At 40.7% G+C, this 22024-nt stretch overlaps 1 protein-coding gene across 1 annotated transcript in view; it reads left to right on the top strand.

Moving 5' to 3' along the window:
- The window catches only part of PCSK1 (proprotein convertase subtilisin/kexin type 1), a 46118-nt gene extending 25422 nt beyond the window's left edge, over positions 1-20696 (top strand). Inside the window, exons 10-14 of the mRNA XM_019965438.2 lie at positions 8543-8776; positions 11830-11987; positions 13319-13452; positions 15221-15382; positions 17693-20696. Coding sequence (XP_019820997.2) covers positions 8543-8776; positions 11830-11987; positions 13319-13452; positions 15221-15382; positions 17693-18070 — 1066 coding nt within the window. The 3' untranslated portion in view covers positions 18071-20696. The remainder of the gene's footprint in view (positions 1-8542; positions 8777-11829; positions 11988-13318; positions 13453-15220; positions 15383-17692) is intronic.
- The last annotated feature ends 1328 nt before the right edge of the window (positions 20697-22024 follow it).

Raw genomic sequence — 22024 nt, 5'->3', positions numbered from 1 at the left:
CCATTTTATATTCCCATCAGCAATATATGTGTGAAAGTGCCAGTTTCCTAAAGCCTTATCAAACCTATATTTATCTTTTAAATGTTTGCTACTTTGATAGTTGAAAATGGCATCTCATCTTTATATGCTTTATTTCATTACTAATGAAGCTCAATATTTTATATTCTTTTGCCATTTATCATCTGTGATTGCTGTTTATGACCTTGATTTTGTTTTATGGTCTTAGTTAGAAAAGCTACTAATGCTCGGTTAGTTGACATTTATCTTTTAATTTTATTTACATGTAATTTTTAATTTAATGAAGTTACTATGTATACAGTTACCTTTATCAGTCTCTAAGTTCTTTTTTTCCCTTTTTTTTTATGCTCAGGAAAATCCTTGCAACCCCAAATTATATAAATATACATTTATGTGTCTTTTATTAGATATTTATTTTCTAAATCCCCCTGGAATTTATCTTAGTGTATGCTACCAAAAAGGGATTTAGCAACATTTCCCCTTCAAAATAGTTATTCAATAGTCTAATACTTAATACAGAGGAAAAAAAGTCTGTCTCACACTATATGGCCACACCTTTTTATTCATCCTTATTTCTGCTTTCTGATGTTGTGCGGTGAGAAATCTTTAAATGTTAAGTCAGGTGCTATGGTTGAGTGATAGAGGAAATGTTTAAACTTACAGATTACTATTATCCTTCCTAATAAGCAGGTTACCCTAGAATATCATCCATATTCTCTACAGAGAAGACAAAGCAGTCCCCTCATTCATGTTCAGTAGATGAGGTTCACGGTAGCAGAAGAACAGAGTGCCTTGGCCTGGGCCATAGCTGGAAAAGATGTGCAGTTGCTAGAGAGCCCAGCATCACTCCAGGAGCCCTGGGACCACCTGTGGAGTTGCGGTTTAGTCTCTGGTATCTCAGTTATGATGGCCACGGCAGCTAAGCAAGACAGGCTGAGTGAGGCCGACCTACTTGGAGGAGCTGGAAAGATATCTGATTAGGGAAGAGCAAATCCAGATGCTCAATCAGAAACAAGCAAATCTGAAGCTCTTGGGTCCAGCAGAAAAGCTGTGCTCAGAATCTGAGCTCAGTTTCAACAGGTAGAGGATGGACAGAGAGCAAAGTCTATAGGCACAAGCTAAGACTAGCATCGGCAGCCCCAAACCAAATTTAAGGAAAGATCATCTAAGCAGTGAAAAGGGCAGGGAACACCTGGCTTCAAGTCCCAGGCATACCACTAGCTATGTGACCTTAGGCAAAGTAATCTCCAGTTGAGTGCTCAATTAATCATCTATAAAATAGAGGGGTCAGATCAGATCATTTTTTTTCTAGCCTTTTCCTTTTAAAAGGATCCTCCAATTTGAAATTGAAGGTGTCAGCTTATACAGATCATCTAACATGAATTGCTGAGATTGGTGGGAAGAGGTCCAGAGCGGAAGAAGTAAGGTCTTATGAAGGCAAGCAGTTACACAGGTGGGAAAAAAGATCATGTTATTTATGATTTTAGGATATAAGTTTTAGCTCCAGGGAGCTTTTAGAAGAAAACTATCCTTAAAGATCTTGTCTTCCCTATCCAACACCTATCAGATGTGTACAAATATAACCAGCCAGACCTAACCATCTTGTCTAGTGACCAGAATAGTAGAAACATTCATCTAGCTGAACAGATGTAATGTTATTTTGACTAAGAACTGAAATTTTAAAATTGTCATATCTGGTTTCTAAAATTTCAAAGCTCCTCTTTTGGTATACAGAGAAAATTATCTAAGGATGATCTAGCCCATTAATCTCAGCTGATTCCTAATGGATTACTTTATAAAGCAGGGGCCCCACGGATTGTTACAAAACATACGGGGCCCAAGAACTTCTTTGCGACTAGATGCAGACATGTTTAGGAGTGTGTGTCTGGCATTTTGGGGAGAATGGTTTGCAGTTCCATCAGATTCTTACGCTGCTCACGATTTGAGAGACATTAAGAGTCTATGATCTCCCTAGTGCACGTCATAAGAATTTAATTCCTTTCATTTTGATTCAGTCATCAGTAAGATGGACATAATCTATCTCAACATTTATAAACTTCCTGCCAAAGTACATACAAATTATTGAGATGTCTGTTCTCAGATGGACAGTTTTCTTTGCTCTATTCAGTTGTCTATACCAGATGATTATTTCAGAAAATCGGAATACCAGAATTTCTAGAAGAGTCCGTAGACAAACACGATTGGGAGAATCATTTAACCATGTGTTCTTCCTTAAGTAACACCTATGGAGAATGAAGAACAACTCTGGGCTAAATTTATCATGAATAACAGCATTCAGCATTTATCAGGCTACTACCATGGGCCATAACCCGTGCTAATCTCTTTCTATACAATGCTAACTCTAATTCTTACAACATCCTTGTGACATATAAATTATTAATTGCATTTTATTAAGGATGAAACTGAGGCTTCGAGAGGTTGGGAAATGTAACCAAGAAATCTTTAACTAAAATCTTTAACATCCAGGCTTTCCTAGTTGTGATTAGAGGCTAAACCAGGTAGCCTCTAAGACTTTTTCATTTTAGAATTTTGTCTCCAGAATACTTTACCTACATTCTCCTAATTAGAAGCAATGCTTAATTCCAATGTTTAATTCCAAAGCCCTTATTTTCTGTAAACATATCCTTGATTAGCAACCCAATGCAGATTTTAAAAAATTTAATTATTGTGGATGCCATCAAGGAGCGAGATGCTAATTAACAGAGGAAGGCTGTCAGGAATGAGATGCACTGCTGTTAGAAGGTCCCTTTCACTTTATGAAATGCAATCACTCAAATGAAAAATAACTCTGTTAGAGAAATAGCCTTAATTTTCCTAACTGCCTGACAATGAAGCCTCTTTGGATATTTTGCAAAGAATAGGTAAAAGAAGATAATCAAAAATAAAACAAAACCTGCAAGTGAATAAAAACCAATGCTCTAACTATAGAAATCTGCTTCGTGTTTGATTAGCATGATTATCAAGACCATGACTTTTACTTCCTTGGTACCTATCCTCATCCCAACACACACACACACACACGTGCACACACACACACACACACCCGTGCACACACACACACACGAGAGTCCAAGAGGTAAACTGGCATGTGGCCCACAGCCTAGCTCAGTGAGACCACCTTTGGTAAGAGGCTTTGACCTAAAACTCCTTTTAAAAGACTAGAAGGAAGCACGAATTTCAATAACACGCTATATAGGCCAGAATTAGTTTCCACATGGAGAAAACAGCCATTTCTGCTCAGCTAGTTAATTATTCATCAACGTGGGATGGCCAGTGTGGATACGAGATCTACAATGAAGGAGAATATATATGATCCTGGGCAGATTGGAGGTCAGACTGTCATACTCGACCTCTCATCCAAGAGGTGAGTCCACTCAGGCCCAGGGAGACGAAGTGGCTTGCTTAAGGTCACACAGGTCCTTGGTAATAGAATATAATTTAATGTGCTTTTTACTACTCCCTATTCTGACGCCATGATTCTGACCCCAGTGACTTCTAATTACCTTAATTAGATAGATACTTGTATTCTTTCTTTCAACTCCTATTATTGTAGCTGTAACACAAAACTGGCTGGATAGCTTTTTCAAATATAAAATCCCTCCCTACCCTCAAGTATTTTGGCTCAGTCGGTTCAGGGTGGGACTCAAGAATTTTCATTATTTGCAAGTGTACCGGGTGATTATGATGTAAGCAGCCTTGAACCTTGGAGAATCACTGAACTAGAGTCTTTCCAAGGGCTCTATCAGTCACTCCCTGGGTTGAAGCCTGACATTTGCCAGGAGCTCAGCTGAGCAGAGAGAAAGCATATTAAGCTTCTAGGAGTCAGAGCAGCTTTAAAGTAACACACCAAAAATGAAAGAGTTAAGCCTTCAATGACTTACCATGACGGTGTAAGCCAGAGTCTAAAACCAGAGAAAACACCAACTTTCCCTGATCCATCCCCCCCACCCCCACCATGGAAAGGTGCACCAGTTGAAGGTCAGGTTAAAAGTATGGACATGGGGGCTTGTTGTCTCACTGTTGAGGGAGCCAACGCAAGCCTCTGGGATAGGGTGGGGGTGATGGGTAAGGCTGGGAGTGGAGAAGTCCTGGGCACTGAGTCAGAGTGGGGAGAGGTGTTTTCAAGGTTTCCCCCTCTTGCCCCCATCAGGAGGCCTTGGCCGAGCTGCCCAAGACCTCAGATAAGAAGGCCCAGGAATGTAAATATGTGAAGAGCTTGCTGGGAGAGGAGGACTGGAGTCCTTGACTACTACAGCTCCCTTAAGAGAGGGCGATACGTGGGCTTGGCACCCAGGCTGGCATGCAGAGGGCAGCGTGCCCACGAGGCCACCAGATACAGACTTTGTAAAGCTTCTTATGAGGACTGGGATTGTAACCAGGAGCAGACTCCTCCATGTTTAGGAGTGTGCACCACCCCCTGTTGTCACTGAGGGATTGTTAAATCCGCCCATGATCAGCTCTGGGGAGACAACAGCAAACTGAGCCAGACTCCCCTGTTGGCTGTTTCACAACCTGGTGATAAGACAGAAGCCTGGAGGATGCAACTTAGGCATTTCTTTATCTAAATAAGGCTTGACTGGCCTGATAGAAACAATGCAGGTCTCAAAGCTAAGGAAAGGCCTGGGATCATGAAAGACTTCTAATGACTAATGGCAGTAAGTTTTAAAATTGTATTTAAGGCTAGTAGGCTGCAGTCCTTCAGGTATGACCTAAATCAAATCCCTTATGATTATACAGTGGAAGTGAGAAATAGATTTAAGGGCCTAGATCTGAGAGATAGAGTGCCTGATGAACAATGGAATGAGGTTCGTGACATTGTACAGGAGACAGGGATCAAGACCATTCCCATAGAAAAGAAATGCAAAAAAGGAAAATGGCTGTCTGGGGAGGCCTTACAAATAGCTGTGAAAAGAAGAGAAGCGAAAAGCAAAGGAGAAAAGGAAAGATATAAACATCTGAATCCAGAGTTCCAAAGAATAGCAAGAAGAGATAAGAAAGCCTTCTTCAGTGATCAATGCAAAGAAATAGAGGAAAACAACAGAATGGGAAAGACTAGGAATCTCTTCAAGAAAATCAGAAATACCAAAGGAACATTTCATGCAAAGGTGAGCTCGATAAAGGACAGAAATGGTATGGACCTAATAGAAGCAGAAGATATTAAGAAGAGATGGCAAGAATACACAGAAGAACTGTACAAAAAAGATCTTCATGACCCAGATAATCATGATGGTGTGATCACTGACCTAGAGCCAGACATTCTGGAATGTGAAGTCAAGTGGGCCTTAGAAAGCATCACTACAAACAAAGCTAGTGGAGGTGATGGAATTCCAGTTGAGCTATTCCAAATCCTGAAAGATGATGCTGTGAAAGTGCTGCACTCAATATGCCAGCGAATTTGGAAAACTCAGAAGTGGCCACAGGACTGGAAAAGGTCAGTTTTCATTCCAATCCCAAAGAATGCTCAAACTACCACAAATTCCACTCATCTGACATGCTAGTAAAGTAATGCTCAAAATTCTCAAGCCAGGCTTCAGCAATATGTGAACCGTGAACTTCCTGATGTTCAAGCTGGTTTTAGAAAAGGCAGAGGAACCAGAGATCAAATTGCCAACATCTGCTGGATCATCAAAAAAGCAAGAGAGTTCCAGAAAAACATCTATTTCTGCTTTATTGACTATGCCAAAGTCTTTGACTGTGTGGATCATAATCAACTGTGGAAAATTCTGAAAGAGATGGGAATACCAGACCACCTGATCTGCCTCTTGAGAAATTTGTATGCAGGTCAGGAAGCAACAGTTAGAACTGGACATGGAACAACAGACTGGTTCCAAATAGGAAAAGGAGTTCGTCAAGGCTGTATATTGCCACCCTGTTTATTTAACTTATATGCAGAGTACAAAATGAGAAACGCTGGACTGGAAGAAACACAGCTGGAATCAAGATTGCCGGGAGAAATATCAATAACCTCAGATATGCAGATGACACCACCCTTATGGCAAAAAGTTAAGAGGAACTCAAAAGCCTCTTGATGAAAGTGAAAGTGGAGAGTGAAAAAGTTGGCTGAAAGCTCAACATTCAGAAAACAAAGATCATGGCATCTGGTCCCACCACTTCATGGGAAATAGATGGGGAAACAGTGGAAACAGTGTCAGACTTTATTTTTCTGGGCTCCAAAATCACTGCAGATGGTGACTGCAGCCATGAAATTAAAAGACGCTTACTCCTTGGAAGGAAAGCTATGACCAACCTAGATAGCATATTCAAAAGCAGAGACATTACTTTGCCAACAAAGGTTCGTCTAGTCAAGGCTATGGTTTTTCCTGTGGTCATGTATGGATGTGAGAGTTGGACTGTGAAGAAGGCTGAGCACCAAAGAATTGATGCTTTTGAACTGTGGTGTTGGAGAAGACTCTTGAGAGTCCCTTGGACTGCAAGGAGATTCAACCAGTCCATTCTGAAGGAGATCAGCCCTGGGATTTCTTTGGAAGGAATGATGCTGAAGCTGAAACTCCAGTACTTTGGCCACCTCATGTGAAGAGTTGACTCATTGGAAAAGACCCTGATGCTGGGAGGGATTGGGGGCAGGAGGAGAAGGGGACGACAGAGGATGAGATGGCTGGATGGCATCACTGACTCGATGGACGTGAGTCTGAGTGAACTCTGGGAGTTGGTGATGGACAGGGAGGCCTTGGCGTGCTGCGATTCATGGGGTTGCAAAGAGTCAGACACGACTGAGCGACTGATCTGAGGCTGCAGTCCATGGGGTCTCAAAGAGTCAGACATGACTGAGCGACTTAATGTTTAGTTTTCACTTTCATTCATGGAGAAGGAAATGGCAACCCACTCCAGTGTTCTTGCCTGGAGAATCCCAGGGACGGGGGAGCCTTGTAGGTTGCCGTCTATGGGGTCACACAGAGTCAGACATGACTGAAGCGACTTAGTAGCAGCAGCAGCAGCAGCAGCAACAACACTTAGACACGTTCAACCATCCAACCAGCTAATATTTACCCAGCATATACCCTGTGCCTAGCATTCTTTTGAGTGGTTGGTGCACATCAGAGAACAAGAAGGATAAAAATCTCAGCCCTTTTCATTGCTGATTCTAGGAGGTGAGACAGATGCTAATAACACACAAAAGAAATGAGTTGCTCAGTATGTTACTAGATGATAAGCAGTATAAAAGAATAAAAACAAAGTACAGCAAGATAAGAGAGCACAGGAGTATTTGGGGGGAGTTGAAATCTTAAATAAGGGAAGGCTTTGTCTTCATTATTAAGAGACCCAACACACCCATGCACCTCTGATTTATCCTTATGTTGCTATTAAATTAATTTTACCAAGACTTCTGATTATACCATTTCATTGCTCAAAAATCCTCGATGGTGCCCCCTTGCCCAAAGGATAAAGTATAAGCTCCTTTTCCTGGCATTCAAGGTCCTCACCACCTGGCTCAGTATTCCTCCTCACCTCTTCCCTGCTCCAATAAACCAGACTGTTACCATACTCTGGGCATATCCTATATTTCCCCTGCTCAGAGGTTTTGCTCCATTGCCTCATCTCTCATTCTCTCTCTCCACTTCTTAATGTTCTACCCATCCTTTAAAGTTCATCTCAAAATATTTCCTCCTAGAAGAGCCTTCCTAGAACCCTTCCATTCCCAAAGAATTATTTCTTTTTTTAAGTAATTTGATTACATGCTATATTACTGGCCAAACAAGTATTAATCTGAATATTTTGCCTTTTTATCATTTTTTTATTATTATTATTTTTACTTTACAATATTGTATTGGTTTTGCCATACATCAATATGAATCCACCACGGGTGTAAGTCCAACAGTACATTATGCTATGAATACAGGATTCAATAGATACAGTTTTTAAAAAGACTAGTTCTTTTACTGGATTTGAAGCCTCATGTGCTGCAGTCCATGGGGTTTCAAAGAGTCGGACATGACTGAGCAACTGAACTGACTGAAGCTTCTTAAAGACATGAACTACTTTCTTGCATATTCCCACTCTGTTCAGCATGGTGCTTGTAAGAATGAGCTCAAGTCGCTAAGAGCTTCTTGACACTTTTGCCATATAAAAAAAGAGACAAAAAAACATTTAGGAGTGGGTAACCAGTCTGTGTCTAAATCTAAGTCAAGACCTCAACTGTGGGTTCACAATGTTGAAAATTCTAAGGCTGATAAGGGACAGCATAAGGATGGAGGACACAAAGGAAGTGTCATCATTTTTAATCTTTGCTCCAGTCAAGTGTAAGTCATTAGATCTTGGTCCTACATTTCTACAGCACTGAAAACCAAAATTTAATAATTTATAAGACTGAATTTTTAATTCTGAATGAAAGATATACCAATAGTGATGCACATTAAAATTACAGAGGCACAGTTGCAAAAAGACACCTCACCATCTCTGAATGGAGATGCTTGTTTTTAACACTTGCTTTTGCAAGGAAACTCCTTTTTGCCCCTGAACATTCTTTCGGTCACTTCCTGTCCAGTCCCAATCTCACCTGGCGAGATATGCAGCACTTGGTTGTATGGACCTCTGAGTATGACCCACTGGCCAATAACCCTGGATGGAAAAAGAACGGAGCAGGCTTGATGGTGAACAGTCGATTTGGATTCGGGCTGCTAAATGCCAAAGCTCTGGTGGATTTGGCTGATCCCAGCACCTGGAGCAGTGTGCCTGAGAAGAAGGAATGTGTTGTCAAGGACAATGACTTTGAGCCCAGGTAAGTGTCTCCAGGAATTTTAAACAATTGTGTGCCATGGCACTATTTGAGAATGATGCTTGTCACTCTGCCTAATTTTTCTCCCCTGCCCTTCTGAAGTAGATGGGGATGGCATTTGCCAGTGTTCCCTGTGGCTCCATGAGAGGTCACAGAGACTGAAGATTTGCAAATCATGTTAACAACACACTTGTAGTTTCCTTTCATAGCCCATCTCCAACAATATAGCAGTAAGCTAATGTGCACCAACTCGGTGGATATGAGTTTGAGCAAGCTCCAGGAGTTGGTGATGGATAGGGAAGCCTGGCATGCTGCAGTTCATGGGGTCGCCAAGAGTCGGACATGACTGAGTGACTGAACTGAATGTGCTCCACTGTTCTATAGACCACTAAGAAAAATCACGGCCAATTAAACTATTACAAATCATCTTATTAAAATTCATCCCAAATTCAAAGATGTTAAATTTTTTTTAATGCATCTTAGAATTGATGAGATGCAGTACTTGCCAACCAGTGTTACCCAAAACCGACTTCCAAAAGAACCCCGCTTTATGCCCCAAGGCTTTCATTTCGAATATACTTGTCCATCTACATTCTGGGTGCAGAAGCAGAATCTGGTATCAAGACAACCACAACTATACTGAAGGCACACTCACACAAAATACCCAAGGGTGGGAGGCTTGGAGGGCATGCGTTAGGGAGATAAAATCATTTCTGAAAAAGGTATGTTTCAGTAATGGACCATTTTTGGATTAATATAAGAGAAACCTGTTTGAATTTGATGCCATAACAAATAGTTTATTGCATTCAAATATCTGTGTTTATGTTCCTTACCATTTACTTTTCTCCCCTTATGTTCAGAACTCAACATGAGATCTACCCCCTTAAGTTGTTAAGTGTACAATACATAACTGTTAACTATTGGTACAATGTATAGCTGATCTTTAGAACTTACTCATCTTGCTTAACTGAAACTTGATGCCCACTGATTAGTAACTCTCCATCCCCCCACCCCAACAAGCCCAAGGCAACCAACATTCCACTGTCTGAGTCTATGAATTTGACTATTTTAGACATCTTGTATGAATAGAATTATGCAATATTTATCTACCTGTGGCTGGTTCATTCGCCCAGCATAATATCCTCATGTTGTATCCATACTGTCACATATAGCAGAATTTCCTTCTTTTTTAAAGTTAATGTTCCATTGTATATAAATATCATATTTTCCTTATCCATTCATCTATTGAGGAATATTGAGGTTGTTCCCACAGCTTGGCTATTAAGAATAATACTGCAATGAACATGGGGATGCTAGTAACTCTTTGAGACCCTGAGTTCAATTCTTTTGAATAAATATCCAGAAGTGAGATTGCTGGCTCATCAGATCAGATCAGATCAGATCAGTCACTCAGTTGTGTCTGACTCTTTGCGACCCCATGAATCGCAGCACGCCAGGCCTCCCTGTCCATCACCAACTCCCAGAGTTCACCCAGACTCACGTCCATCGAGTCAGTGATGCCATCCAGCCATCTCATCCTCTGTCATCCCCTTTTCCTCCTGCCCCAATCCCTCCCAGCATCAGGGTCTTTTCCAATGAATCAACTCTTTCCATGAGGTGGCCAAAGTACTGGAGTTTCAGCTTTAGCATCATTCCCTCCAAAGAAATCCCAGGGCTGATCTCCTTCAGAATGGACTAGTTGGATCTCCTTGCAGTCCAAGGGACTCTCAAGAGTCTTCTCCAACACCACAGTTCAAAAGCATCGATTCTTCGGCGCTCAGCCTTCTTCACAGTCCAACTGTCACATCCATACATGACCACAGGAAAAACCATAGCCTGGACTAAACGAACCTTTGTTGGCAAAGTAATGTCTCTGCTTTTGAATATGCTATCTAGGTTGGTCATAACTTTCCTTCCAAGGAGTAAGTGTCTTTTAATTTCATGGCTGCAGTCACCATCTGCAGTGATTTTGGAGCCCAGAAAAATAAAGTCTGACACTGTTTCCACCGTTTCCCCATCTATTTCCCATGAAGTGGTGGGACCGGATGCCATGATCTTCGTTTTCTGAATGTTGAACTTTAAGCCAACTTTTTCACTCTCCACTTTCACTTTCATCAAGAGGCTTTTGAGTTCCTCTTCACTTTGGTAGTTTTATTTTTTAAGGAAGTTTCATATTGTTTTACATACTGGCTGTGCCATTTTGCATTCCCACCAATTGTGCAAGAGCTCCAATTTCTCCACATCCTCACCAACACTTGTCTTTTCTTATCTTTTTTATTTATTTTTTTTTAAGTAATAGTCATCCTGATCTTGATAGGTATCTTGATTTGGGTCTTGATTTGAATTTCCCTGATGATTAATTACTGTGAACTTTGTCCCCCGTCCCCCACATATCTATTTGCCATTTGTATGTCTTCTTTGGAGAAATGTCTATTCAGGTCCTCAGCTCATTGTTTGAATCAGATTGTTAGGATTTTTGCTATTAAGTTATAGGAGTTCTTGTGTATTTTAGAGATTAGCCGTTTATCACGTATTGTCTACTGTTCTTAGGCTGCCTTTTCAGTCTGTTTCCTTTGCTGTGCAGAGGCTTTTTGATGTGGTCCTACTTGTTTATTTTTATTTATCTTTTGCTGCCTGTGTTCTTATTGTCATATCCATTAAATCACTGCCAAGACCAAGATCGTGAAACTTTGTCCCTATGTTTTCTTCTAGAAGTTTTACAGTTTCAGGTCTAATGGGTGGGTTTATTTCTGGGTTTCTACTCTGCTCTGTTTATCTGTATGTATGCGTGCTGGCATGCTCAGTCCTGACTCTTTGAGACCCTATGGACTATAGCTTGCCAGGCTCCTCTGTCCTTGGATTTTCCAGGCAAGATTACTGGAATGGCTTGCCATTTCCTCCTCCAGAGATTTGCCGGTCTGTCTTCATGGGGTTCTACTCATAACAGAGATAACACGCCTAGCCGAGTATCTACTTAAGAGTGCTGTGTACACATTTCCATAAAATGTAAGGAAGAGATGCAACTTTGTTCACTGATGATTCTTTAATGTATTTAGAGCCCTGAAAGCTAATGGAGAAGTCATCATAGAAATTCCAACAAGAGCTTGTGAAGGTCAAGAAAATGCTATCAAGTCACTGGAACATGTGCAATTTGAAGCAACAATTGAATATTCCCGCAGAGGAGACCTTCATGTCACCCTCACTTCGGCCGCTGGTAAGTTTAAAAAAAAAAAATTTCAAAAAAAAAAAAAAATTTCAATTTATTCTAAACTATGTGTTTAAATTTTTAAGCATAAATTAAATGATTTCAAATCGATGATTGATTTTTGCTTATATATAGGCCTAAGTCTTTCAATAGATACTTTTACGACTTAAAAAATATGCTTTATTTTTTTTTGGCATCAGAACTCTATCTACCCTGTTTATTTCACCTGATCCTTAGATAAGCGAAGAATGACATTTACTCAGATAATACCAATTAATAAACCCTCTGAGTTATGCATTTTGAAACTGTGTTCATTTTCCCACGTCACTGATCCATATCATTCATTTCTCTCATTAGTGAAAGTCTAATAATTAAACTGACAGATACATCAGACACATCCAAGGAATTAATTAAAAAACTGAGAATTCTGATCTATGAGAGTTAGGAAGATTAAAGAAATTTTCCACAATTACATGATTAAGGGTATATGATATGATATATTATTTGTCCTTTCCTGAAAAGTTACTAAATCAAACAAGATCATGGGTGGTAGTTTGTGAAATATAAGCTACAGTCCAACTAGGAGAAGCTGTCCCAATCCTTTTTTATACTTTAATAGGATTCAAGTGACTAAATTCAATTCCTATAAGTGATGTATGAAAAAGATGAGCTATCTCTATAACATCCTTCTAGAATATGAACTTACTAGAGGTTTGGAGCTGGCTTTGTTAATTTTGGAAATGTGCTTTCTTAACATCTGGGAACTGGCCCCAAATACTGGTAGAATGCTTTTTTACTGACATTTTCTCTTGAAAATATTATTTACTGATCTATAGAGAACTTGGATGTGAAAATTTACAATAACTCTTACTAGGAATTTTTATATCAAAAGATATTAGTAAATTATACATGGTTTTAGTATGTCTATGCTACATTATAGACCCAGGAACCTATTAAATTTAAAAATTTTTCTCTTAAATTTCAAAATGATAGTTCCATTAATATGTATGTTAGGTCTCTGACCCTCTTCTTCAATGTAGTTCATAAGCATAGTTCTCTGAGTTCTCCTTATTCAAATAAACCTTATTCAATATATCCAGCCATTATGTATTTTTCTAGGATATTTACTGAGAACATATTATATGCCAGGCAATGCACTACGTACTGGGAATAAACCTTCTTTTCCCTTGGGCATGTTGTCATCCTGGCATTATATTCAAAGGGAAATTAAGAAGGCTTATGTCTCCCCGCTTTCTTTTTCAGTTATCAAACGCTGGAGTGCGTCCTGCTATCGGTTCTGTCAGGACACACATTAACTTGTGTTTCTTGCATGAAAACAGGAACCAGCACCGTACTGTTGGCTGAAAGAGAGCGGGACACCTCTCCCAATGGCTTTAAGAACTGGGACTTCATGTCTGTTCACACGTGGGGAGAGAACCCAATAGGCACTTGGACTTTGCGAATTGCAGACATGGTAAGTATGAATGAAAGGCTACTGACCCACAAGCTCACTTTTAAACACTCAGAAGCACTTTTAAAGTTAGCCCATCAGTAAGGACCCAAAGGAACTTTGATCACTCCTTAGAGAGGCCAAGGAGAAGGTATATATGTTTTAAGCTCTGCCCACTTGGCTAAAAAAATAATAATAATAATAAAAAAATTAGGCACCAGCCATGTAAGAAGGAAGAAAAAACATTTTGATACACATCGTGACAGACTGTGGGACAAATGTTTCCATGTCAGAACACAGCCAGCCACGTGAGCTACTCAGACACCAGAATCAGCTGTATTTACAAGCATGGCTGTAAATGCTACACCAGCTTTACTATGACACTCTGCTGAGGTCAAGGCTCCCCAGGTGGTGCTAGTGGTAAAGAATCTGCCTATCAATGCAGGAGATGCAAGAGATGGGGGTTCCTTTCCTGGGTCAGGAGCATCCCCTGGAGTAGGAAGTGGCAACCCACTCCAGTATTCTTGCCTGGAAAATTTCATGGACAGAGGAGCCTGGGAAGCTACAGGTCATGAGGTTGCAAAGAGGTTGCAAAGAGTTATGACTGAGCGACTAACATCTGCTGGGGTCATATAAAGAAACTCTTAACAATATTACCACAGTGGTTATTTAGAAGTAGTTTACTTGTTAGACAAGATATTTTATTTAATATGATTTTTTTGTTTTATTTCAGTTATGAAACAAGTAAAAGTATTTCTCAGTTTTCTTTGTTTGCTAACACTCTGATATTCTTCTATAATTGTGACACAGTCCCTAAATATAGTGTCGGAGCAAAATTCAAATTCAGTTGAGTCATTTATTTTTATATCATTTCTCCAGCATTTTCTATAGGTGAGCATATAAATGAATGGTGTTTCGGGTTCAAGTTCTCCAGAGCTAGCAGTGTTATAAGTATCAGTAGCACCAGATTTAATGTCTAGATAACTTTTCAAAAATAAATGATTTTAAATCCTTGAAGAGTCAATTAAATTAATAGAAATTCTACAGTCATTGTTACTTTTTTCTCCAAGAATAGCTTTCACCTAAAGACTGTTAAAATTGTGATTTAGCCATGGAAGTAGTAAAAATTTCTGCTCTCATACAGGGCAGAAGAAAACGTTTTTAGTTGATGGTTCTGTTCCTGAAGTTGGCCTCCATTCTTTAACTCAATGTCACCACAAGGAAACTAAGAAAATCTGTTAACCAAGATGGGACTGTTTTATATCAAGTTTGCAAAATCTGGCTATAGTTTTAGAGTTTGTTTGTTTTTTTTTTAGATATTTTAGATTTTAGCACATTATTTTTAACATAATTGTCGAGCCTGTAAAAATTACTATTCCCACAAATATACAGTTCTTAAGGACTGCTCAGTGTTGAAGGCTATTTATAATACTCTAGACTTTCATTCCAATGGAATGTTTCTACAAGTTGATAATTGGTAAATATAATTCCAATTATATATGGTACTCTCAACTTTTCAAGAACACACCCAATATAGAAAAGAAGGTTCACACAGAGAGTTCTCCTTTATAAATTAAAAACAACCAGTTTGTAAATCTCTGAACCTGTCAACTACTCGTTTTCATCGCAAGAGTGAGTCTAGTGGTTTATGTCTTTATACACAGAGCTCTACACACGGAATGCACAGAATTTGAAAGTTAGGTTTTCACTATAAAATCTCTCAGCTGTCTTGAAGCCGTGTGTTTTATACTGCTCAGAACACACACTAACATTATGTATGCTTATTCGTTAGTCTGGAAGAATACAAAACGAGGGAAGAATCGTGACCTGGAAGCTGATCCTGCACGGGACCTCTTCCCAGCCAGAGCACATGAAACAGCCCCGGGTGTACACGTCTTACAACACTGTGCAGAACGACAGAAGAGGCGTGGAGAAGGTGGTGGACTCCGGGGAGGTCCGTGCCTCTCTGTTCTTCCTGGCATGCTCTTCTCTGAACTGGGCTTCCCAGGTGGCGCTAGTGGTAAAGGACCTGCCTGCCAATGCGGGAGACATAAGAGATGTGGTTTCAATCCCCCGGTCAGGAAGATCCCCTGGAGGAGGGCAGGGCAACCCACTCTAGGATTCTTGCCTGGAGAATCCCATGGACAGAGGAGCCTGGTGGGCTATGGTCCATAGGGTCACAAAGACCTGGACATGACTGAAGCGGCTTAGCATGCACACGCAATCAACAATGTAGTGGGTGAACCTGCCCCTTTTAGGCAGGAAGTGAGTTAAAAAATGGGTTGGGAGGAAAGGGAGTAGAAGTGAACTTTATTTTTGATAGAAAATTGTCTCACTTGTTCTTTTATCCAAAATTTAGAAATTAAAATGAACGAATTCAATATTATTCAATTCTTGAACATGAATTTTCTCCATTTAGAACAGTATCAAATTTTAAAGAAAGCTATCTTTTTGTAGGCTCACATATACCTAATGTTGGTATTGCACCTAGTTTTAAAGGATTTTCCACACTGTCTCATTTAACTTATAATGCTTATAACCTAAAAAGGATAGATCTCAGTATGTTCATTTTACAGAAAGAAGACCAAGGGTCAAGTGACCAAATCATGCACGCTTCTCTTTACTAATTCCTTAACTGATGCTTCTTGGTAACTCCAAGGGGAGCTACAGAATCCCGGTTTTTCTCAGAAACTTGCTGAGGAAAGCTGAAGTCAGTCAGTTACATTCCCAGGTCTCAGCCAGAAGCCACTGGCTTCTCCCTTATCAGACGGTGGGCAGAAAACACATTTTCTTTATCTGTGTGTCCCCCCAGGCCTCTGGCACTGTGCCTCAGATCGTAGCAGGTAGGTTATCAGAGTTTCCAGGACGACCTTCCCTGAACAGCCCTGGCTCTGTGACGGGTGTTTTGGAAGATACAAAGACATTCTTTATTCAAGAAAGGTATAAACTAGCTGTGTGAAGGCCTCAGCTCATATTCTAGCCCCATTTACATTCTGCAAAATAGCTTCCGCTGGGGCCCTATCCCAGAGGCCTCCTCATCACAGTCCTGGAGGCAGGGGGCGCCCTGCAGGAAATTTTCCTCCAAGATTCCCTAAGGGGTATTAACAGAGCCCTTTGATTGTTAAGGACTTCCCTGGTGGCTCAGATGGTAAAATGTCGGCCTACAATGCAGGAGACCTGGGTTCAATCCCTGGGTTGGGAAGATCTGGAGAAGGAAATGCCAACCCACTCCGGTACTCTTGCCTGGAAAATCCCATGGACGGAGGAGCCTGGTGGGCTATAGTCTATGGGATCACAAAGAGCTGGACACGACTGAGCAACTTCACTTTCACTTTTCTTTTGATTGTTAAAATAGTGAAATAGTTCCACAACAGGTGACCAAGAAACGCTTCTCTGATCTCTCCAGTGCCCCCCTTTCCTAGACCACTGCCCAAGGCTCTTCCCAGACCCTTTCTGACAATTCAACAGCTGAAAGGGCAGCTCCTAACAGAGCAAGAGGCCTCCAGAGAGCTGCCACACAACAGCATTACTGGTGCCTCTGCAGGAGTTCCTGCCTGTCTTAGCAGCAGCTCCTTCCCAAAACATGGATGGGAGGAAAGGGATTGCCACACTGTTGATTTTCCATATGATAAGGCCATACTATCTTTTACAATTAACTTTTCCATCCAGAACTTAAGACTTTAAAGTAAAATAAAATTAAAAAAAAAATAAAAAAAATTATATATATGATAAAAAAAAAAAGACATTAAAGTGAATGAATTCAGTGTTATTAAATAACATGCATTCTACTATAGCAGGCCGAAAAGCAAAGGAAACCAACAGGTACGCGCACTCACCTACATCATCCCATTCAGACTTCAAAACCCACAAGAAACGGAGGAATTCTTCCTGCCATATGACAGGGGAAGTTCAGGGAGAACTTCCTCTGAACTTCCCCACTTAAAAAGGTGCCAAAGCCCCTAGAGAAGGGCAAGGCTACTCATTCCACTATGCTGGCCTGGAGAATTCCATAGACTGGATAGTCCATGGGGTCACAAAGAGTCAGACATGACTGAGTGACTCTTATTTCACTTCGCTTCAAAGATGAATTAGTGAATGGGAAAATGCAGACTGAAACCCCAGTTAGTATGAGTCCAAGCTTTGCACTCTCTCTGCTCCCCAGACAGCCTCGTGAGGGACAGGCAGTGGGTGTGTGTTGTAGCTGCCTTGCTGGCTCCTAAATAACGAGCTTTCTCCCCTTGGCCGGTGGCTTTCTGTGTTTCAGGAGCAGCCTACACAAGAGGGCCTGGATGAGAACGCTCAGGCATCCCAAAGCCCCAGTGGCAGTGGAGTCGGGGGCAGAAGGGATGAGCTGGCAGAGGGCGCCCCTTCTGAAGCCATGCTGAGACTCCTGCAGAGCGCTTTCAGCAAAAACTCACCCTCAAAGCAATCACCAAAGAAGCCCCCAAGTGCGAAGCCCAACATCCCTTATGAAAACTTCTATGAAGCCCTGGAAAGGCTGAACAAACCCTCCCAGCTTAAAGACGCTGAGGACAGTCTGTATAACGACTATGTCGATGGCTTCTACAACACGAAACCTTACAAGCACAGGGACGACCGGCTGCTCCAAGCTCTGGTGGACCTTCTGAGGGAGGAAAACTAAAATGCGTGCTGGTCCGAAGCCGGAGATAGTCACGCTTCTTCCTTCCCCCTTAGATTTTGCCTGTGTCTGAAGTGGGTGTTTTGTCATTGATTCTTCTGCTTCTAATATCCTTTGTGGTACTTTTTCTTTTTCTCCCTAAACTGGATATTTGAAAGCTAGGAGCTCAAGCAGTAAATCCAACTTCCTGAATTGATTGCACAAAGCACGTCTTCCCTGCTTGCACAAGTCAAATGTTTTGTTCTTTCTGGGGCCACAGTTCACACCTGGTCCTCATACCACACGAGAACGCCTACTTGGGCCTCCCATTTCATGTCTCAAAATAAAAGGTACACAGGGCAACAGATTACTTTGAAAAAGCAGCCTGCAAAAAAAAATGAGAGGAAGGAAGACAGTTTCTAATAGCTTGTCCCCTGTCTTTGCCATACGATTCTTCAAATTTTGATGCCAAAGAAGGGCTTGGAAAGTCTCTAATGAAGGAGCTCTTAATTAGATTCATATCCCAGGCTTTTCTGCTCCAAAATGCTGCTCATTCAGGAAGAGGCCGTTAGGTCACTTTGGGGAAAGGCTGGGTTATTCAGATCTGGAAACAGGCCTCAAACCCTGCATTGGCTGGTGTGAGCAGTTTCAGAATATTCTTTGCTTGGTGTACCATGGAGAGGCCTCCATGGATCTGAAGGTGACTGCGACTCAGGCTGTGAGTGCTGGCCTTCCTCTCTTCCCCGTCGCATTCTCCTTTCTCAGCCACAAACTAAATACTGAGAGAGCTATTGATACCACTTTCTTAGAACAAGCTTGTATTAGGGACTTGGCCAATTCCTAGTCATAATTTTTGTTTTAAATGGTCATAACAGGAAATCACCACTCATAACATGGAAAAGCAATGTAATAACAGGAACATGTTCATCATAGGGAGAGCCAATGGAAGGTTTTGTTGTGTTTTAAACTACATTCATTAGAGCAGGTTTTTCTGGATCTTTGAGTTTATGTTCTTTGACACCGAAGGCGCTTCTCCAGTCTTATGGATGATAGTCTCCAAATTCTCAAATTGTTTCCAAGCTCCAACTCAGAGGACACAGGCTGGCCGCCCACAGGCAGCATCTGACCCTCAGCTAGATTTTGTTTGGCACGTTAAATGTTTTAAAAATGGGAATGATTATTGGAACTGTAAGATTTCACATAAAACCTGACTGTCAGATGTATCTTCCCTCGCAGCAGCAGCTGACCGGAGCTGAGTAGCAGGGGCAGAGCAGTTACAGACTTGGACACACGTCCCCACGGTACCTCTCCACCCATGCTGCTTATCACGGCCGCCTGACCGGCACGCGTTCAGTAGGCATTTGATTTTGCCTATTCCTGCACTAAACGAACATGCACAGTGTAAAGGCATTAGGGAAAAAACATCCCCAACTTCTTTCAGGTAGGAGCTGTATGATAATCAATAATTACAAGAATTTGTCACGATCTAATTTATTGGCCAAAAAAGAAAAGGTATTTTAGACCTTTGAAAATACCCCTGAAATCTTGTTTTACTTACGTGTTTTATCTCACCTCACCCAGATGCTCACATATTCTAATTCATGAATTGGCCAAGGCCCTAGTTTCTTGCTCTCATAAAGGCTCCAGTCACTGACAGTACTGGCATTCTCCCACTCAGTCGGCTGTTTGCGATCCTTCCATGAAGTCTGAACTTCATTAGGCTGCTGGACCAGGAAGAGAACGCCACTGAACTAGATCAGGGGAACCCTAGGGTCTGTCACTTGCTTTAAAGTGAATTTGGTAAGACAGACTTTCACCCCCGATTGTGCAGAATGAGGGTATTTCTAGAGCAATACGCACCATGTATTGAGGATGTCCCCCTGAAGGAATAGCAGTATCTCTCTATCATGGAGGTATCACATGTTGTATGATTCACAGTGTTAAATAGAATTTTGGGAAATTGCAGCACATCAAAAAGTATTACATAAAGCTGAAAAGTACCAGACAGTTACCATGAAAAAAAAAATAACTAAGTTTTCAATGAGTTAAAAATAAATCAATGAAAAAATAAAGCTAAGGCCCAGAGAGGCCAATAAAAAATAACAGATGAAAACACCTCCTGACCCCATTCCCAAACTAGTGCTAATTTGTATGAAGCTTTCTTTTTCATCCTTCTAACAGTATCTTTTTCTGGTTAAAACCCCAACCAACCATTGGACCATAGCCAAAGGTTCAATCAAGAGAAGCTTTAATAGTTAAATAAAGTCATGTTTGAATGTTTCCAACATGGAGCATATTGTTCAGACTTGAAATATTTTTGTCAGTCTTTCTTAGTACCTGTGTGGATTTTTGTGAAAATGTAAAAAGAGGAAACTTATATAATATTTCCCTCAGAATTTTAAACTATATTTTCTTTACAGGTATTTGTAATGCTTTACCAAATGCTTTTATCAAACAGAATTTTAAAAGGCATAATAAATTATATTAAAAACCAAAATTTTCCTGAGAGTAAAAACATTTCATCCAATAAAATATTTTTGAAAGGCATGTTCCTCTGTCGGTGAGAAAAAAAAAAGTGTAATATGTATATGTTGTGGTATTAAAAGTGACATTTGTCTCATAACCTAATATAATGTGTAGCTGAGTTTAACATGTGTGATCTTAGCATTTTTAAAGGAACTCCCACATTATACGCTTGATGTATTAACCAGAATATGTACAATATGCTTATAAATCTGAAGAATAAATGGTTCCTCACTAAGGCAAAAAGAAAAAAGAAGCTTATGTTTCCAACAAAAACAGGATCTCCTTCTCTTATTATATTTCCTAAATGAACTGTAAAAACTAAAAGGCGAAGGTTTCCATTAAGTTCACTGGGCTTTCTTAAAGGCAATTTAAGAATCTACTTTAACAGGTATATTTCTCCTTGCTTTAGAGGCCAGTCTTCCATTTTCTTTTTTTTTTTGACAACACACAAAGTTGTGTGACAGCATTAACTGAGGTGCTGAGGAAAAAAATAATAACTACAGGGACAGCATGTGAGAGCAGTCACTTGCAACAGTTTACTAATTGTGACTTTGTTTACCAGCCGGATTACAGCAACTCAGCATTAAATTCTTCTCAGGGGCCCCTCGTCAGAAGCCCGCTAGTTTCTAATTCTGATCTCCTATTCTCAGCCCATTTTCTCTCCTGCTCCAAACCCTTATTCCAGGATTTTGCACCCACCATTTCAGAATCTGACGCCTTCCTACGCAGAGGTTGGTTCCCCCCCAGACTGCATTCCCCCTTCCTAAGTCATAAATACTCAGTAAAACCAAAATGATTTCTCAAGAATTCCAGAAGGACTATTCAACTTGTTTTTGTTCTCCACATCTAGCCATCTTCAAAGTCTTCCCACCAGGGGGATTAAAGATAGTTTGATTTCTTTGAAATGTCTACTTAGTAAGTCCTGGATTAACCATGCGCAGGCTGCAAGTAAAAACACAAATACACACACATGTCTCAAGGACAGACAATTCCTAAATATAAATTTAAACCCAGAAGAAGGAAGCGCATTTCCTAACTGCCTGATAATTTTGCAAGGCTATAACACTAATACACATGATGGTGATTATTATTCATGCTACTCTCTCTGCCCTGGTGGACAGTGTACCTTCGTGGCCTATGGATGCTAAGCTTGATCTGCTTTGGTCAGTGAAATACTAGCAGACAGAAGGCAATCAAGGATCTTAAACCTGTTTGGCTTGTATCTTGCTTTTCAGTGCATCAGTGCTATGAGAAGAGCATGTTTCTGGGAGCTACAGCCCCTTCAGCCTGTTTCCAGAACAAATGTATACAAGGCAGACTCACATTCTGGAGCTAAATCCAGGCAACTCACAGTCTGAAGCAGAGCTGTCCAGATGAGTGCAGCCTAAATAAACTGAACTTGTCACCTTGACAACAGTCTTTGAGTAGTTGGTTACACAGCCTTACTGTATC

This window comes from Bos indicus, chromosome 7 (assembly GCF_029378745.1).
Source record: "Bos indicus isolate NIAB-ARS_2022 breed Sahiwal x Tharparkar chromosome 7, NIAB-ARS_B.indTharparkar_mat_pri_1.0, whole genome shotgun sequence".
In the NCBI taxonomy this organism is placed as follows: Eukaryota; Metazoa; Chordata; class Mammalia; order Artiodactyla; family Bovidae; genus Bos; species Bos indicus.
This window is presented reverse-complemented; position numbering and strand designations above follow the sequence as displayed.